The sequence below is a fragment of the Trichosurus vulpecula genome, chromosome 7, assembly GCF_011100635.1.
Source record: "Trichosurus vulpecula isolate mTriVul1 chromosome 7, mTriVul1.pri, whole genome shotgun sequence".
NCBI lineage: Eukaryota > Metazoa > Chordata > Mammalia > Diprotodontia > Phalangeridae > Trichosurus > Trichosurus vulpecula.
Window position 1 is genome coordinate 3,060,190 of NC_050579.1, and position 14,277 is coordinate 3,074,466.

The 14,277-nt window shown below is 35.8% G+C and overlaps 1 protein-coding gene across 1 annotated transcript; it reads left to right on the forward strand.

Moving 5' to 3' along the window:
- Positions 1–1,904: 1,904 nt before the first annotated feature.
- On the forward strand, positions 1,905–2,408 carry LOC118856480 (trafficking protein particle complex subunit 6B-like; the record flags this gene model as incomplete). The annotated part of the gene is made up of 1 exon (XM_036766783.1): positions 1,905–2,408. A coding segment is annotated over one exon (504 nt), but the record flags the coding sequence as incomplete, so codon positions are not given.
- Between the last annotated feature and the right edge of the window lie 11,869 nt (positions 2,409–14,277).

A 14,277-nucleotide genomic window follows, 5' to 3' on the forward strand; every position in this document is an offset into this window, starting at 1 on the left:
TGACTATTGTGTAAATATGTTTAATGTGAAGGCATATGCAGAACATGTATCAGATTCCAGGCCATCTGGGGGTGAAGGGGGAGGGGAAGGAGGGGAAGAAAATTGGGAACTCAAATACTTGTTGAACTGAGTGTTGTAAACTAAAAATAAAAAAAAAATCTTGAAAAAGAATGTAAGGCCCTTGAGGACAGACACTTGTTTTTTACTTTCTTTGCATTTCCAGTACCTAGCACAGTGCCTAGAACTTAGCAGGTATTTAATAAATCCTTGTTGATTATTGTGACCAGCTCATTTTTACTTTCGTCAATTGCCTTGTGGAAATCCATTAATATCATTTCTGGTATTCTAGTAATTTTATGGGAAGAAAAGATAATCTGAAATAATTTGCATTCCATCCTAGCTCCTAACAATCACAAGTTCCCTAGGGAGTATTGCACTGAGGTGGATTAAGAGCTCCTGATTGTAGATTCTGACAAATACATTTCATCTTTAAAAAAATCCTGGTTGTTTCCCTTCCTTCAAAAGTATTTCTCTTATTTTATAAAGTGTTCCCAAGGTTCCCCAAATAGCTCCAAAAGATTCACAAGATTTTTCGCTATACTTAAATCTCAAGTAGCACAAAAATGAATCCTATGAAATGGTCATTATTTGAAGTCAAACTGCATATTTATATTGGGTTGTAACAAATTACTTAATTTTACTTAATCACGACTTTGAATAGTGCATACTTGAGTACATACTGACCATACTAAGGGAGTGATTACTAGATCTTAATCAGGACCTTGTTGTATCTGGGATGAAATTTATTTGAACTTAGAATCCTCCTGATGAGGGTGAAAGAGGAGGGCGGAAAAGCTGGCTTAAATCTTACTATAAAAAAATCTTGGTAACTTTTCTTATCACTTCCTGGCAAACAGAAGGAGAAGAAATGGAAGCAGTGTCAGATTTTATATCCTTAGACTCAAAGATCAAGGCAAATGGGGACTACAGCCACGGAATTAAAGGACACTTGCTTCTTGGAAGAAAAGCTATGGCTAATGTGGACAGCATACTAAAAAGCAGAGATGTCACTATGCCAAAAAAGGTCTGTATCATCAAACCTATAGTTCTTCCAGTAGCAATATACGTCTGTGAGAGTTGGACTCTAAGGAAAGATGAGTGCCAGAGAATTGATGCTTTCAAATTATGGCACTGGAGAAGACTTTGAGGGTCCCTTGGATAGCAAAGAGATCAAATCAGTTAATACTTAAAGAAATTAATTCAGACTATTCACTGGAAACTTAAATACTGAAGCTGAAAATACTTGGGCCGCACAATGAGGAGATGGGACTCCATTAGAAAAGACCCTGATGTCGGGAAAGATTGAAGGCCAAAGAAAAAGGGGATGGCAGAGCATGAGATGGATAGAGAGTGTCGTGGAAACAATAAACATGAACTCGAGCAGACTTTGGGAGATAGTAGAGGAAAGATCTGGCGTGCTGTGGTGCATGGGGTCATGAAGAGTTAGGCATGGCTGAACAAATGAACAAAAAAATGTGCACTCATTTCGAATAGCCAGGAGTCCTCTCCTTAGACTCAATTCTCCTCTAAGCTGAATTAATTTCCCTTTTTCAGGTGGGAAATCATTATTCTTGACAGATAAGATAGAAATAAAATAAGGAACTTGAAAGTCCTTTTCTCTTATATCTGTTGGATTTTTGTCCTTTATTGATTCCTTTCCTTTTTATAACACAATTTTTTTAAAACTTTTCTGTTGTTGGGCTGGGCTTCCCGGCCGGGTGCCGGCCCCTCGGAGGACGCGGTGACGCCCCCGCCCCCCGGCCGCCCGCGGGACCGGCCTCCGGCGCTCTGGGGCCGGACGGCGGCTCCGGAGGCGGTCGCATCCATCTCGGCGGCGGCCCTGACCTCCGCCCTCCCGGAGTCCCCAGAGCCCCAGAGAAGCGGCAGACGTGGCAGACGAGGCGCTTTTCTTGCTCCTCCACAACGAGATGGTGACCGGCGTCTACAGGTCCGCCGATCAGGGGGAGGTGGAAAATGGAAGATGCATTACTAAGCTGGAGAACATGGGTTTTAGAGTAGGACAAGGATTGATAGAAAGGTTTACAAAGGACACTGCAAGGTTCAAGGATGAATTAGATATCATGAAGTTCATTTGCAAAGATTTTTGGACCACTGTTTTCAAGAAACAAATTGATAATCTAAGGACAAATCATCAGGGCATATATGTGCTTCAAGACAACAAATTTCGACTCCTGACTCAGATGTCGGCAGGAAAACAGTATTTAGATCATGCTCCTAAGTATTTAATCAGAGGTGGCTTATCAAATTTGGGAATAAAAAGTATTGTGACAGCTGAAGCATCAGCAATGCCAGCATGTAAATTTCAAGTGATGATACAGAAGATGTAGCAAATGCTTCTACAATGTAAAGAGATTAAATCATTCACGTATAAAGATTTTTGGGTAGTAATGTTTGACTTACTGGCATTGTCATAAGTTTCTACAGTACACTGATTTGTGTAAGCTGTATGTTAATTTATTAGATGATGTAACGTGCACTCGCAAATAACATTACCATACTGTATAACATGTGTCATCTGATGGGAACAGGAGAGTATCAAAGAAAATTTTACTGAGACACTACAGTGTAGCTATATATCACATTATATCAAATTTAAACTTTATTTCATTAAAAATTTATTGAGTAAGCACAGCAACCAAGTAACATTTCTTTGTGCTTCTTCTCTACTGGTTCATGATAATATTTATTTGGCATTAAAAAGGAAGGCAAAATTAAAGTCTTAATCAATTGGCAGAGAGAAAAAGTTATCATTTGTACTCATTTTTTTCAGGTCCAGAAAAAAAGGACTAAATTGGATTTTTAAAAAGTTGGAAGTATATGTTAAAATGAGTAATTTTCATATTTGTATGAAGAGGCTTTGTATTTTAAGTCTGGTCATGGCACTACAAAAACTAAGACTGGAAGAGGATTTCTGGGATTAGCAAGAGTGCAAAGAAAAGAGGTAAATCTTTGAAAGAAATCAGATGAAGGAAATTAAATTGATAGGTTGGATACTAGATTAGATAAATGGTTAAAAGACTATCTCTAAAAATACACGAGATTAATCAGGATGACTCTTCACATGCAAAGGTTACTTGTCCAAATCAATTTCACTACATTCAGGTAATGAATAATTGAGAATGTTCATTCTTCATACTAGGTAACAGGAATATTAAGTTCCAACAACTTTAAACATGTTGTACATGTTATCTCTTTTGTATTAAATACCGCCCCCACCATGGGTTTACCAGTGAGTGGTGTATAAGAAATATTGTTTGAGTTCTTAAAAATTTTTTTTCTTTTGTCGTAGGGGCAGCATCTACGTCACTCAAGTGAGGATGGTTTTTCCTTAAAACTTATTGAAACGATCCTTGAGACTTGGTTGGTAAAGGGGACTGTAGCTTAGATCATTATAATAACTTTCTAGTCACCTAAATACAAAACTCAGCACAGAAACAAACTGGGGCTCCTTCCTCAAGCTGTACATATGCTTCTGAACTGCAACCACAGGAAATGAGGACATAAGGAAGCTCCTGACTGAACCAATGCGGGGTCCTTACTGAATATCTGATATCATGCACCCAATATCTCCCACCTTTCCAGTGTAAGGAGGGAAGGACATTTCTCCTCTTTCCTTGTGTATACTATGGTTTAGGGTATTTGTTCTTTTCATTTATATTGATATAGATATATGGAAGATAGAGATAGATAGATAGATAGATAGATAGATAGATAGACAGATATAAATTATCCTTAAATAATCCAGAAAGAATGAGATAACTTAAGAACCTAAAGTCATACATGAATATATAGCTATTAGTGACCTTGAATTGAGAATAGTAAAATAAAAACAATAAATATTACATTCTTATACCCTATTATAGTAACTGTAAAATATTGAGTATTGCAACAAGATTCATCATACTTATACATTTTTAGTTTGCCTGTCCTTGTTATAGAAATTTGCTATGAACAGTTTCAATACTGTCTTTCCAAGGGCACAGTAAAACTTTCTTAACTATGTTAAAGTAGGATTCATAGTTAGCCTTTATTGTGGAACAGCCAATCATGAAGCAAAGCTTCACATTATTCACAGTATACCAAACCAGGCTCAGATAGGAAAATTTCCTTTAGAAAGGGAGATTGGTTGTTACCTTTGCTTATGCATGATCATCCCCTTAACCTCCATAAGCATAGACACCTGTAGGAGTTTTCAGATCACACTCCTTGTGAGCAGCATTTGACATTTCCATTGAATGGTGGGTTATTGGCCTCAAGGACAATTCAGACAATTATGCTTGAAATCAAAACTGAGAAAAATATCAAATTACAGGCCCAAGAGATTTTACCTCAAATCGCCAATTGTGGCTTAGTTATAGTTCTGATAATAATTTTCCCATGTTGTTGCAGTAATTGTTATCAATGAACACATACAAGTCTTATACATCCCCTCTAGTTTAAATCCATCCAGGAGCAGACATTGGTCATTAGAAATTAAGAAAATAATCACATTATGTGATTATGCCCATATAGTGAAATTATGTGAGTTTACTGAAAACCCAGAAAAATACTGGTCACTGTAAGACTTAAATCTTACAGATATTCCGATCTGAATATATTGAATATTAACCTCTATAGCTCAAATAAAATCTTTAAATCTAAGATCTGTCAATACTAAGTTGGCTCAAAGATATAACCTTTGTAGATACTATCCCAGGTGCGCTTTTATAATTTCCATAAGCTAGGGCCATACAATTTATCAGATAAAAATCACTCTTTATAAGGGAAACTTGTAGCCTCTTCACTTCAGATGTGAGAGATCCTAGTTTCTCATTAAACCACTCCATTATTTTAGAACTTCACAACATTCTTTTAGCAACTTCTCTCACAGAATTAATAAAATTTTAATCTTGGTAAGGCGGAAGATCAAGGGGACTGAAACCTGGCAAGTCGCTAAAGATCTTCTCAAATATTTACAAAATTGGTGTTTCTTTACCAAACTCTAAGTAATTATTCATTTTAAGCAAGATGTACTCAAGTAAATACTTTACAGTTTTTCTTAAACCATCAGGACAACAGTCTCTAGCAAAAGAAGAGTTAATTTTCCAACAATACAATTGTATAATCGTATGGGCATCAATTTTCAAATTAGCAGCGTTTTAAATATGGTATTTCAAAAATCACAATACAAGAAAAATTAAAAGCCTAACAATAGCATAAACAATATTATGGATTTTAAAAACACATCACAAACTTTTTTTCATGTCTGAATTATCTAAGTAAAGCATTTCATCCATTTATCAATATGACGTTGTCTACTAATTGCTGTCAAAAGACCTGTGTAGAGTACTTATTTTAAATATGTATTCATGCAGTTTCTAGACATATCACCTTAATATCAAATATCAAATACATTTTCCTTTAAGGTGTGATATGGTTGCATACAGTCAAATATCCCAATTATCTTAAAAGGAGAACACATTTCACCTTAAATGACACCAGATTATATTTTAGTTTTAGAACAAATTCAATCAAATCTATATTTACAATCACAAATAGTATCATTTGAACTTTCTATTTCCCCAATGGTCATTAGCTGCCTGCCAGCCTCAAATTATAGAGCATTGCTTTCTGTTAGCTCAATTCCAAAGATTTATGGTGACAGTCTCACAATCTCCTTCTTAAAGTATTTCAGCATTAAAAAAGACTACAAACCATACTTTGGCAATTTATTTACCAAAGGTATTACATTTCAGTTACTAATGTAATTTCTAATTAGTTTATAATGCCACAAGTTTCTACAAACCAGGAAAAAGTTTTCCTTTCTTTGCTTGTCTGACTTAATCTCTGTAACTCCAGCCTGACTAGGACTGAAATGACAAAAAGAAAATATTTTACCCATTTAAGTCTTCCTAAAATCTTATTTCCTACTGAAAGTCTAATGTGGTAATAAGTCCCTACTTACAGAGGATAGAGACTTTAGCATCAGATTACAGAAAGCTAGGATAACTGTTTCAAATATGAAACTTCATTCATCTTCCCCAGAATTCTAAACTCCTTGGCTGCAGTTATTATAGCGATCTTTATGGCTGACTGCCTTTTCCTTTTAGAAATCTTCCAAGGTAGCAGAATCTACAAACAACACTAGAAACAATAGAAGACAAAGGTTTTCCTTAGACGTTCATGGGTTCGATAGAGAGGGATTAAAAGGGGGGTTCCCTACTGTTGTGATATGAGCATTTGGTAAATGAAATCTCAACCCTGAACAATTGTTTATTTTGACCAGTGTATGTAATGGGGATAAACTGGGATTGTCCTAAGTAAATGAGTGTAGGACCAATCACATGTTCATCAGGTTTGTCATACTTTTTGCTCAATCAACTAAACAGGTAAAGCATTCCCTCCAGGCAGGGCACGTAATTCAAATGAGAGCCCTTGCATTTGATGCTGCTAGTATACAGCCACATGTCAGGTATTCAGTTTATTTTCTAAGAGTCAAAGGAGGGCAAAAGAAGTGCAAGAAGAGAAAGAAAAGGAGAGGGGAAGAAAGGAGAAAGATGTGCTGGTGGACTGGCCAAATTAGGAGATGATGGATCTGACCCCACAAAACTCTTGATTGATCAGTCCAAGAGAACTATCGTTTGCCTACAAGGGCAAGTAGGCTAGTTCTAAGCTCCCTCTGAGGAATTTCCCAGGTTAAGATTGTACACAGTCCCCTAGACTGAACTTTGTTCCATCTGAACCACATTGGGTATTCACCAAGTTCTCACTATGCAGAGTAATTTTGTCTAGGTTGAATCCCACATTTTAGGTCAACCATCAGAAACCTCACTTTTGATGGCAATTTATTAGCTCAGAACAAACGATTCCTAAACAGAAATAACTTAGAAAGTTTATTGAGTTTTCTAGCAGAGGACAGAGTTTAAAAAAAAGGAGTGGCCTACTCCCCATGAGTATTGATAAGTTACACAATATATAGGATTCAATCAAAGGAACAAGCAAACAGTAGCTAATTGGCCAGTATGGAGGCATTTTCCAGATAAGACACATGGGTTGCTTGAGATAGATAATGAGAGAAAACTCCTTACATTCTTTGCATCAGTCTTCAGCTCTGGCTGGATTTCTGAACAACATAACCTCTGTCCTGAGTTAAGCATTAAATGGATCTGCTCTCCAAGCAACAGATCTATTTTCCTAGACAAGCAGTTCTAGGTTCAAACAATGCAATAAAATTTTCCCACGGTTCTGATACTCTGTTGTATGGTTCTCTGGGATGTTGGCAGTGAGTTAATCTTTTGACTGCAGAAATGTAGAAAGGCTACAACTATCAAGACATTTGTTGTCTTCCTACTAACACATACATGGGAATAAAGACATACACACACCTCTTCTTTGTGAAGTGAACAGTTAATGGAGAAAAATAAGTCCAAATGAATAATAATAAAGCATTTCATAAAATAAATGAACTTCATAGTATTTTCGTTTTACTTTTTTATACTTAAGAATTTTTATTTTTAGTTTACAACACTAAGTTCCACACAGCTTTAAATTCCAAATTTTCTTTCCCCTTCTTCCCTCACCTCCCCAAGATGGCATGGAATCTGATATATCTTCTACATATAACTTCACATTGAAGTTATTTACACAATAGTCAAGTTGTAAAGAAGAATTATGACCAATGGGATGAATCATTACACAGAAGAGACAAAACCAAAAAAAAAAACCTAAGACAAAAGAGGAAAAAAGGGGAAAAAAGGCGAGCATAGAGTGTGCCTCAATCTGCATTCAGATTCCATAGTTCTTTCTCTGGATGTAGAAAGCCCACTCCATCATGAGTCCTTTGGAGTTGTCTTTGCATCTTGTATTGCTGAGAAGAGCAAAGTCTATCAGGATTAGTCACCACAGAATCCATATATCTGTGGTTGTGTATAATGTTCTCCTGGTTCTCCTCATCTAGCTCAGCATTATATCGTGTAGGTTTTTCCAGGTTATTATGAAGTCCGTATCATCACCATTTCTTATAGCACAGTAGTATTCCATTACCTTCGTATACCACAGTTTGTTCAGCCATTCCCCAATTGATGGGCATCCCTTTCATTTCCAATTCTTTGCTACTATAAAAAGAGCTGCTGCAAGTATTTTTGTACATATGGGTCCTTTTTCCACTTGCATGATCTCTTTGGGATACAACCCTAGAAGTGGTATTGCTGGGTCAAAGGGTATGAACATTTTTATAGCCCTTTGGGCATAGTTCCGAATTGCTCTCCAAAATGTCTGGATCAGTTCATAACTCCGCCAGCAATGTAACAATGTTCCAATTTTCCCACATCCTCTCCAGCATTTAGCATTTTCCTGTTTTGTCATTTTAGCCAATCTGACAGGAGAGATGTGGTATCTAAGAGTTGTTTTGATTTGCATTTCTCTAATCAGTAGTGATTTCAAGCATTTTTTCATATGCCTATAGATATCTTTAATTTCTTCCTCTGAAAACTGGCTGTTCATATCCTTTGACCATTTCTCAATTGGAGAATGACTTGTATTCCTATAAATTTGGCTCTGTTCCCTGTATTGTTTAGAGATGAGGCCTTTATCAGAGATATAAGTTGTAAAGATTTTCTCCCAATTTTCTGCTTCTCTCCTAATCTTTGCTGCATTGACTTTATTTATACAAAAACGTTTCAATTTAACATAATCAAAGTATCTATTTTGCATTTTGTAACGCTCTCTTTATCTCTTGTTGGGTCATGAATTATTTTCTTTTCCATAAATCTGATAGATAAACTATCCCTTGCTCTCCCAAATTGCTTATAGTATCAGCTTTTATTCCTCAATCATGAACCCATTTTGACTTTATTTTGGTATATGGTGTAAGATATTGGTCTATGCCCAGTTTCTGCCCTACCATTTTCCAATTTTCCCAGAAGTTTTTGTGAAATAGTGAATTCTTAGTCCAGAAGCTGGATTCTTTGGGTTTATCAAAGAGTAGATTGCTATAGTCATTGACTTCTCCATCTTGTGTACCTATCCTATTCCACTGATCCACCACTCTGTTTCTTAGCCAGTACCAAATAGTTTTGATGACTGCTGCTTTGTAGTACAGTTTAATATCTGGTATGGCTAGGCCACCTTCCCTAGCATTTCTTTTCATTTATTCCCTAGATATTCTAGACCTCTTATTTTTCCAGATGAATTTTGTTATTATTTTATCCAGCTCTGTAAAAATAATTTTTGGTAGTTCAATGATATGGCACTGAATAGATAAATTAATGTAGGTAAAATTGTCATTTTTCTTATATTAGCTCGGCCTAACCATGAGCAGCTGATATTTTTTTCCACATATGTATATATATATATATATATATATATATATATATATATATATATATATATATATATATATATATCTGACTTTATTCTCATGAAAAGTGTTTCATAATTATGTTCATATAGACCCTAGATTTGTCTTGGTAGATAAACTCCCAAATATTTTATAGTGTCTACAGTAACTTTGAATGGAATTTCTTTTTCTTTCTCTTGCTGTTGGGCTTTGTTAGTAATGTATAGAAATGCCGAGGATTTTTGTGGGTTCATTTTATATCCTGCAACTTTGCAAAAGTTATTATTTCAAGTAGTTTTTTTTACTTGAATCTCTAGGATTCTCTAAGTAAATCATCGTAGCATCGGTAAAAAGTGATAATTTAGTTTTCTTCTTTGCCTATTTTAATTCCTTCAATTTCTTTTTCTTCTATTAATGGTAAGGCTAACATTTCCAGTACCAAATTGAATAATAGGGTGACAATGAACATCCTTGTTTCACTCCCAATCTTATGGGAAATGCTTCTAGCTTATCCCCATTACATATAATGCTTGCTGATGGTTTTAGGTAGGTTCTTTTTTATAATTTTAAGGAAGACTGTTTATTCCTATGCTGTCTAGTGTTTTTAATAAAAATGTGTGCTGTATTTTGTCAAAGGCTTTTTCTGCATCTATTGAGATAATCGTACGGTTTCTGCTAGTTTTGTTATTGATATGATCAATTATGCAAATAGTTTTCCTAATATTGAATCAGCCTTGCATTCATGGAATAAATGCTACCTGGTCATAATGTATTATTTTCCTGATAAGTCGCTGCAATATGTTTGATTGTTTAAAATTGTTTAAAATTTTTGCATCAATATTCATTATGCAAATTGGTCTATAGTTTTCTTTCTCTGTTTTGACTCTTCCTGATTTAGGTATTATTACCATATTTGTGTCATAAAATTTGGTAGGCCTCCTTCTTTGCCTATTTTCCCACATAGTCTATAAAGTATGGGAATTAATTGTTCTTTAAATGTGTGATAGAATACACATGTAAAACCATCTGGCCCTGGCGAGTTTTTCTTAGGGAGATCATTGATGGCTTGCTCAATTTCTTTTTCTGAGATGGGGTTATTTAGGTAGTTTATTTCCTCTTTTGTTCACCTAGGCAATTTGTATTTTTGTAAATATTCATCCTTTTCCCTGAGGTTATTAAATTTATGGGCATACAATTGGACAAAATAAGTACTGTTGCAATTTCCTCTTCATTGGAGGTGAATTCAGTCTTTTCATTTTTGGTACTAGTAATTTGGTTTTCTTCTATCTTTTTTGTTTATCAAACTGACCAAGGGTTTATCAATTTTATTTTTTTTCATAAAACCAGCTCTTAGTTTTATGTATTAGTTTAATAGTTTTCTTGATTTCAATTTTATTAATCTCTTCTTTGCTTTTCAGTATTTCTAATTTGGTATTTAATTGGGGATTTTCAATTTTTTCTTTTTTCTAGCCTTTTTGGTTACATGCTCATTTCACTGATCTCCTTTTTATCTATTTTATTCATGTAAGCATTAAAACTTACCCTAAGAACTTCTTTTGCTGCATCCCATACGTTTTGCTATGTTCTCTCATTACTGTTATTCTCTTGAATGAAGTTATTAATTGTTTCTATGATTTGTTCTTTGGACCACTCATTCTTTAGAATTAAATTATTTAGTTTCCAATTAATTTTTAGCTTATTTTTCCATGGTCCTTTATCACAAATAATTTTTATTGCATCATGATCTGGGAAGTATGCATTGACTATTTCAGCTTTTCTGCCCTGGATTGTTAGGTTTTAAGTTCCCTAGTACATGGCTAATTTTTTAGTATGTGCCATGTACCACTGAGAAAAAAATATATTCCTTTATATCCCCATTCAGTTTTCTGCAGAGATCTGTCATATCTCCCTTTTCTAAAATCTTATTCACCTCCTTAACTTCTTTCTTTTTTATTTTGATGTTAGATTTATCAAGTTCAGACACAAGGAGATTGATATCCCCAACTAGTATGATTTTTCTATCTATTTTTCCTGTAACTCCCTTAACTTCTCCTCTAAGAATGTGCATGCTATAACACTTGGTGCATATATGTTAAATAATGATATTGCTTCATTTTCTATGATGCCTTTTAGCAGGATATAGTGTCCTGCCTTATCTCTTTTAATTAGATACAACTTTGCTTTTGATTTGTCTGAAATTAGGATTGCTACTCCTGCTTTTATTTTTTTTTTTACTTTAGCTGAAGCACAATATATTCTACTCCATCCTTTTACTTTTACCCTGTGTGTATCCCCCTTTTTCAAATGTGTTTATTGTAAACAGCATATTGTAGGATTATGGTTTTTAACCCATTCTGCTATGTGCCTCTGTTTTATGGGAGAGTTCATTTCATTCACATTCACAGTTATATTTACAGACTGTGTATTTTTCTCCATCCTGTCCCCCCCTTTTATGCTTTTATTTCTCCCTCCTCAAAAGAGTTTTGCTTTTGTCCACTGCCTTCCTCAATTTACCCTCCCTCTTGATTTCCCTCCTTTATCTTACCCTTTTCCCCTTGCTACTTTATCCCTCCCTTCAGACCACCCCTCTTTTCTTTCCCCTTTCCCCTCGTACTGCCTGTAGGACAAGTCTGATTTCTATACTTTTCAAAGTATGTTATTCTCTTCTTGAACCAAATCCAATAAGAGTAAAGCTCGTATACTAGTCTTCTCCCTCCCATCTTTCCTTCTACTCTTATGTGTTTTTTTGCCTCTTCATTTCATGTAATTTACCCTTTTCTACTACCTCTTTACCTCTTCTCCCAAAACCCAACCTTTACATCTCTTAATTATGTTTTATGCTTATATTGGTTATTTTACACTGAGACCCACAGTCCATCTGTATTCCTTTCAATTGTCATAACAAGCGTACTATTCTCAATATATATAAGGATGTAAACAATTTTCCCTTATTGGTTAACAAGTTTTGTGGGTTTTCTCCCCTGTTTACCTTTTTATGTCTCTCTTGAATTTTGTATTTTGAAGATAAAATATCCATTGAGTTCTGGCCTTTTCATCAGGAAGGTCTGGAAATCCCTTATTTCATTGAACGTCCATCTCCTTGCCTGAAAAGTTATGCTGTTTTGCTGGGTAGTTGATCCTTGGTTGTAGTCCAAGCTCCTTTACCCTTCAGAATATCATATTGCCATTTCTCCTGTCATTTAATGTAGAATCTGAAAGATTCGCATGATCCTGACTGTAGTTCCTCGATATTGAACTGTTTCTTTTTGGCCGCTTGCAGGATTTTCTCCTTGACTTGGTAATTGTGAAATTTGGCTATAATATTTCTTGGAGTTTTCAATTTGGAATTTCTTTCATGGGGTGATTGGTGGATTCTTTCAATGACTATTTTACCCTCTGGTTTTGGACCTCTGGGCAATATCTTTGATAATTTCTTTGAAGATACTGTCCAGGCTCTTTTTTCATTGTAGCTTTCTGGTAGACCAACAATTCTTAAACTGTCTCTCCTGAATCTGTTTTCCAGGTCGGTTGTTTTTCCAATCAGATATTTCACATTTTCTTCTATTCTTTCATTCTTTACATTTTGTTTGACTACTTCTTGATGCCTCATAGAGTCATTCGCTTCCACTTGCTCAATTCTAATTTTTAATGAGTTGCTGTCTTCATTTTGCTTTTTAGTCTCCTTTTCCAGTTGGTTGATTTTACCTTTCAGGGTGTCATTTTCTCTATTTAGTTCATGAATCTCCTTAGCCATTTCACCAATTTTACTTTTTAAATATTTGATCTCATCTGTGTTTTTTTTCCATTTTTTCTTTTACCTCTCTAATTTGGTTTTTAAAATCCTCCTTTAGATCTTCCAAGAATGCTTTTTGGGCTTGAGACCAGTTCACATTCCCTTCTGAGGTATCAGATGTGGGTACACTGTCCATGCTGTCCTCTTCTGAATTGATATTTTGATCTTCCCTGTGTCCATAAAAAGAATCAATGGTCCTTGGGGTTTTTTTGTGTTCTTCATATTGGTTAGCTTTTCCCTGGTTTTACAGTGGCTTCATGCTTTTGGGTCTCAGGGATCTCTGTCCCAGGTTTCTTGTTCTGAGAATTGTGAGCCTAGTTATTGGCTTTGTGTATTATGCCCTTTAGTTTCCTGAGGGGTGGGGGAGGGGTCGTCTAGCAGCTGAAAGTCTCCTCTTTCCCTGGGAGTGCTCTCCAGCACTAGTGGTCTCAGCTGTTGTCTGCACTGGTGTCTGCCACTTCCCCTGGCTGTGCAAAGGCACATCAGGGTTCCTGGTGTTGACCCTTGCTGGCTTCACCCTTCTGGGTCTCAGGAATTCCCACTGTTTGGCTACTGAAGCCCCCCTTCTGTCTCCTCTATCCCAGTGTTTTTCCTGAGGAATTCTATGGGTCCGTGAGGGAGGGAGGGATGAGAGCTGTTTACCTGGAAATTACGTCTCCTGGAATTTCAAGAAGGTGCATTTCAAATCTTTGGGCTACAAGCCTCAGGAGTAGATGTATCGCAGCCACAGGCACTGTGCTGCCGCTGCCTCCCATTTCTTCGACAGATTCCTGTCCCGTGTTGGAAGGCCTGGGGATCTCCACCAGTTTCAGGCATTCAGCTTTCTTTCAGCCTGGATAGCTGGCTCTTGAGCCCTGTTTGATATTAGTTCTGTCACCTTTGACAAGTCATGCAACCTCATTGAGCTACAGTTAACAATACAAAACAAAAATTATAACATTACTTGGCATATTATCCAATTAAGAAACAAGTATAATAATTCTTAGTATCATGACCTTTGGATTTCTCAGCTTTGGATTTCAATGAACCTCACTGATGGTCAATGAAAACGAACAAAAGAAACTTATAAAATTTATACAATTCATTT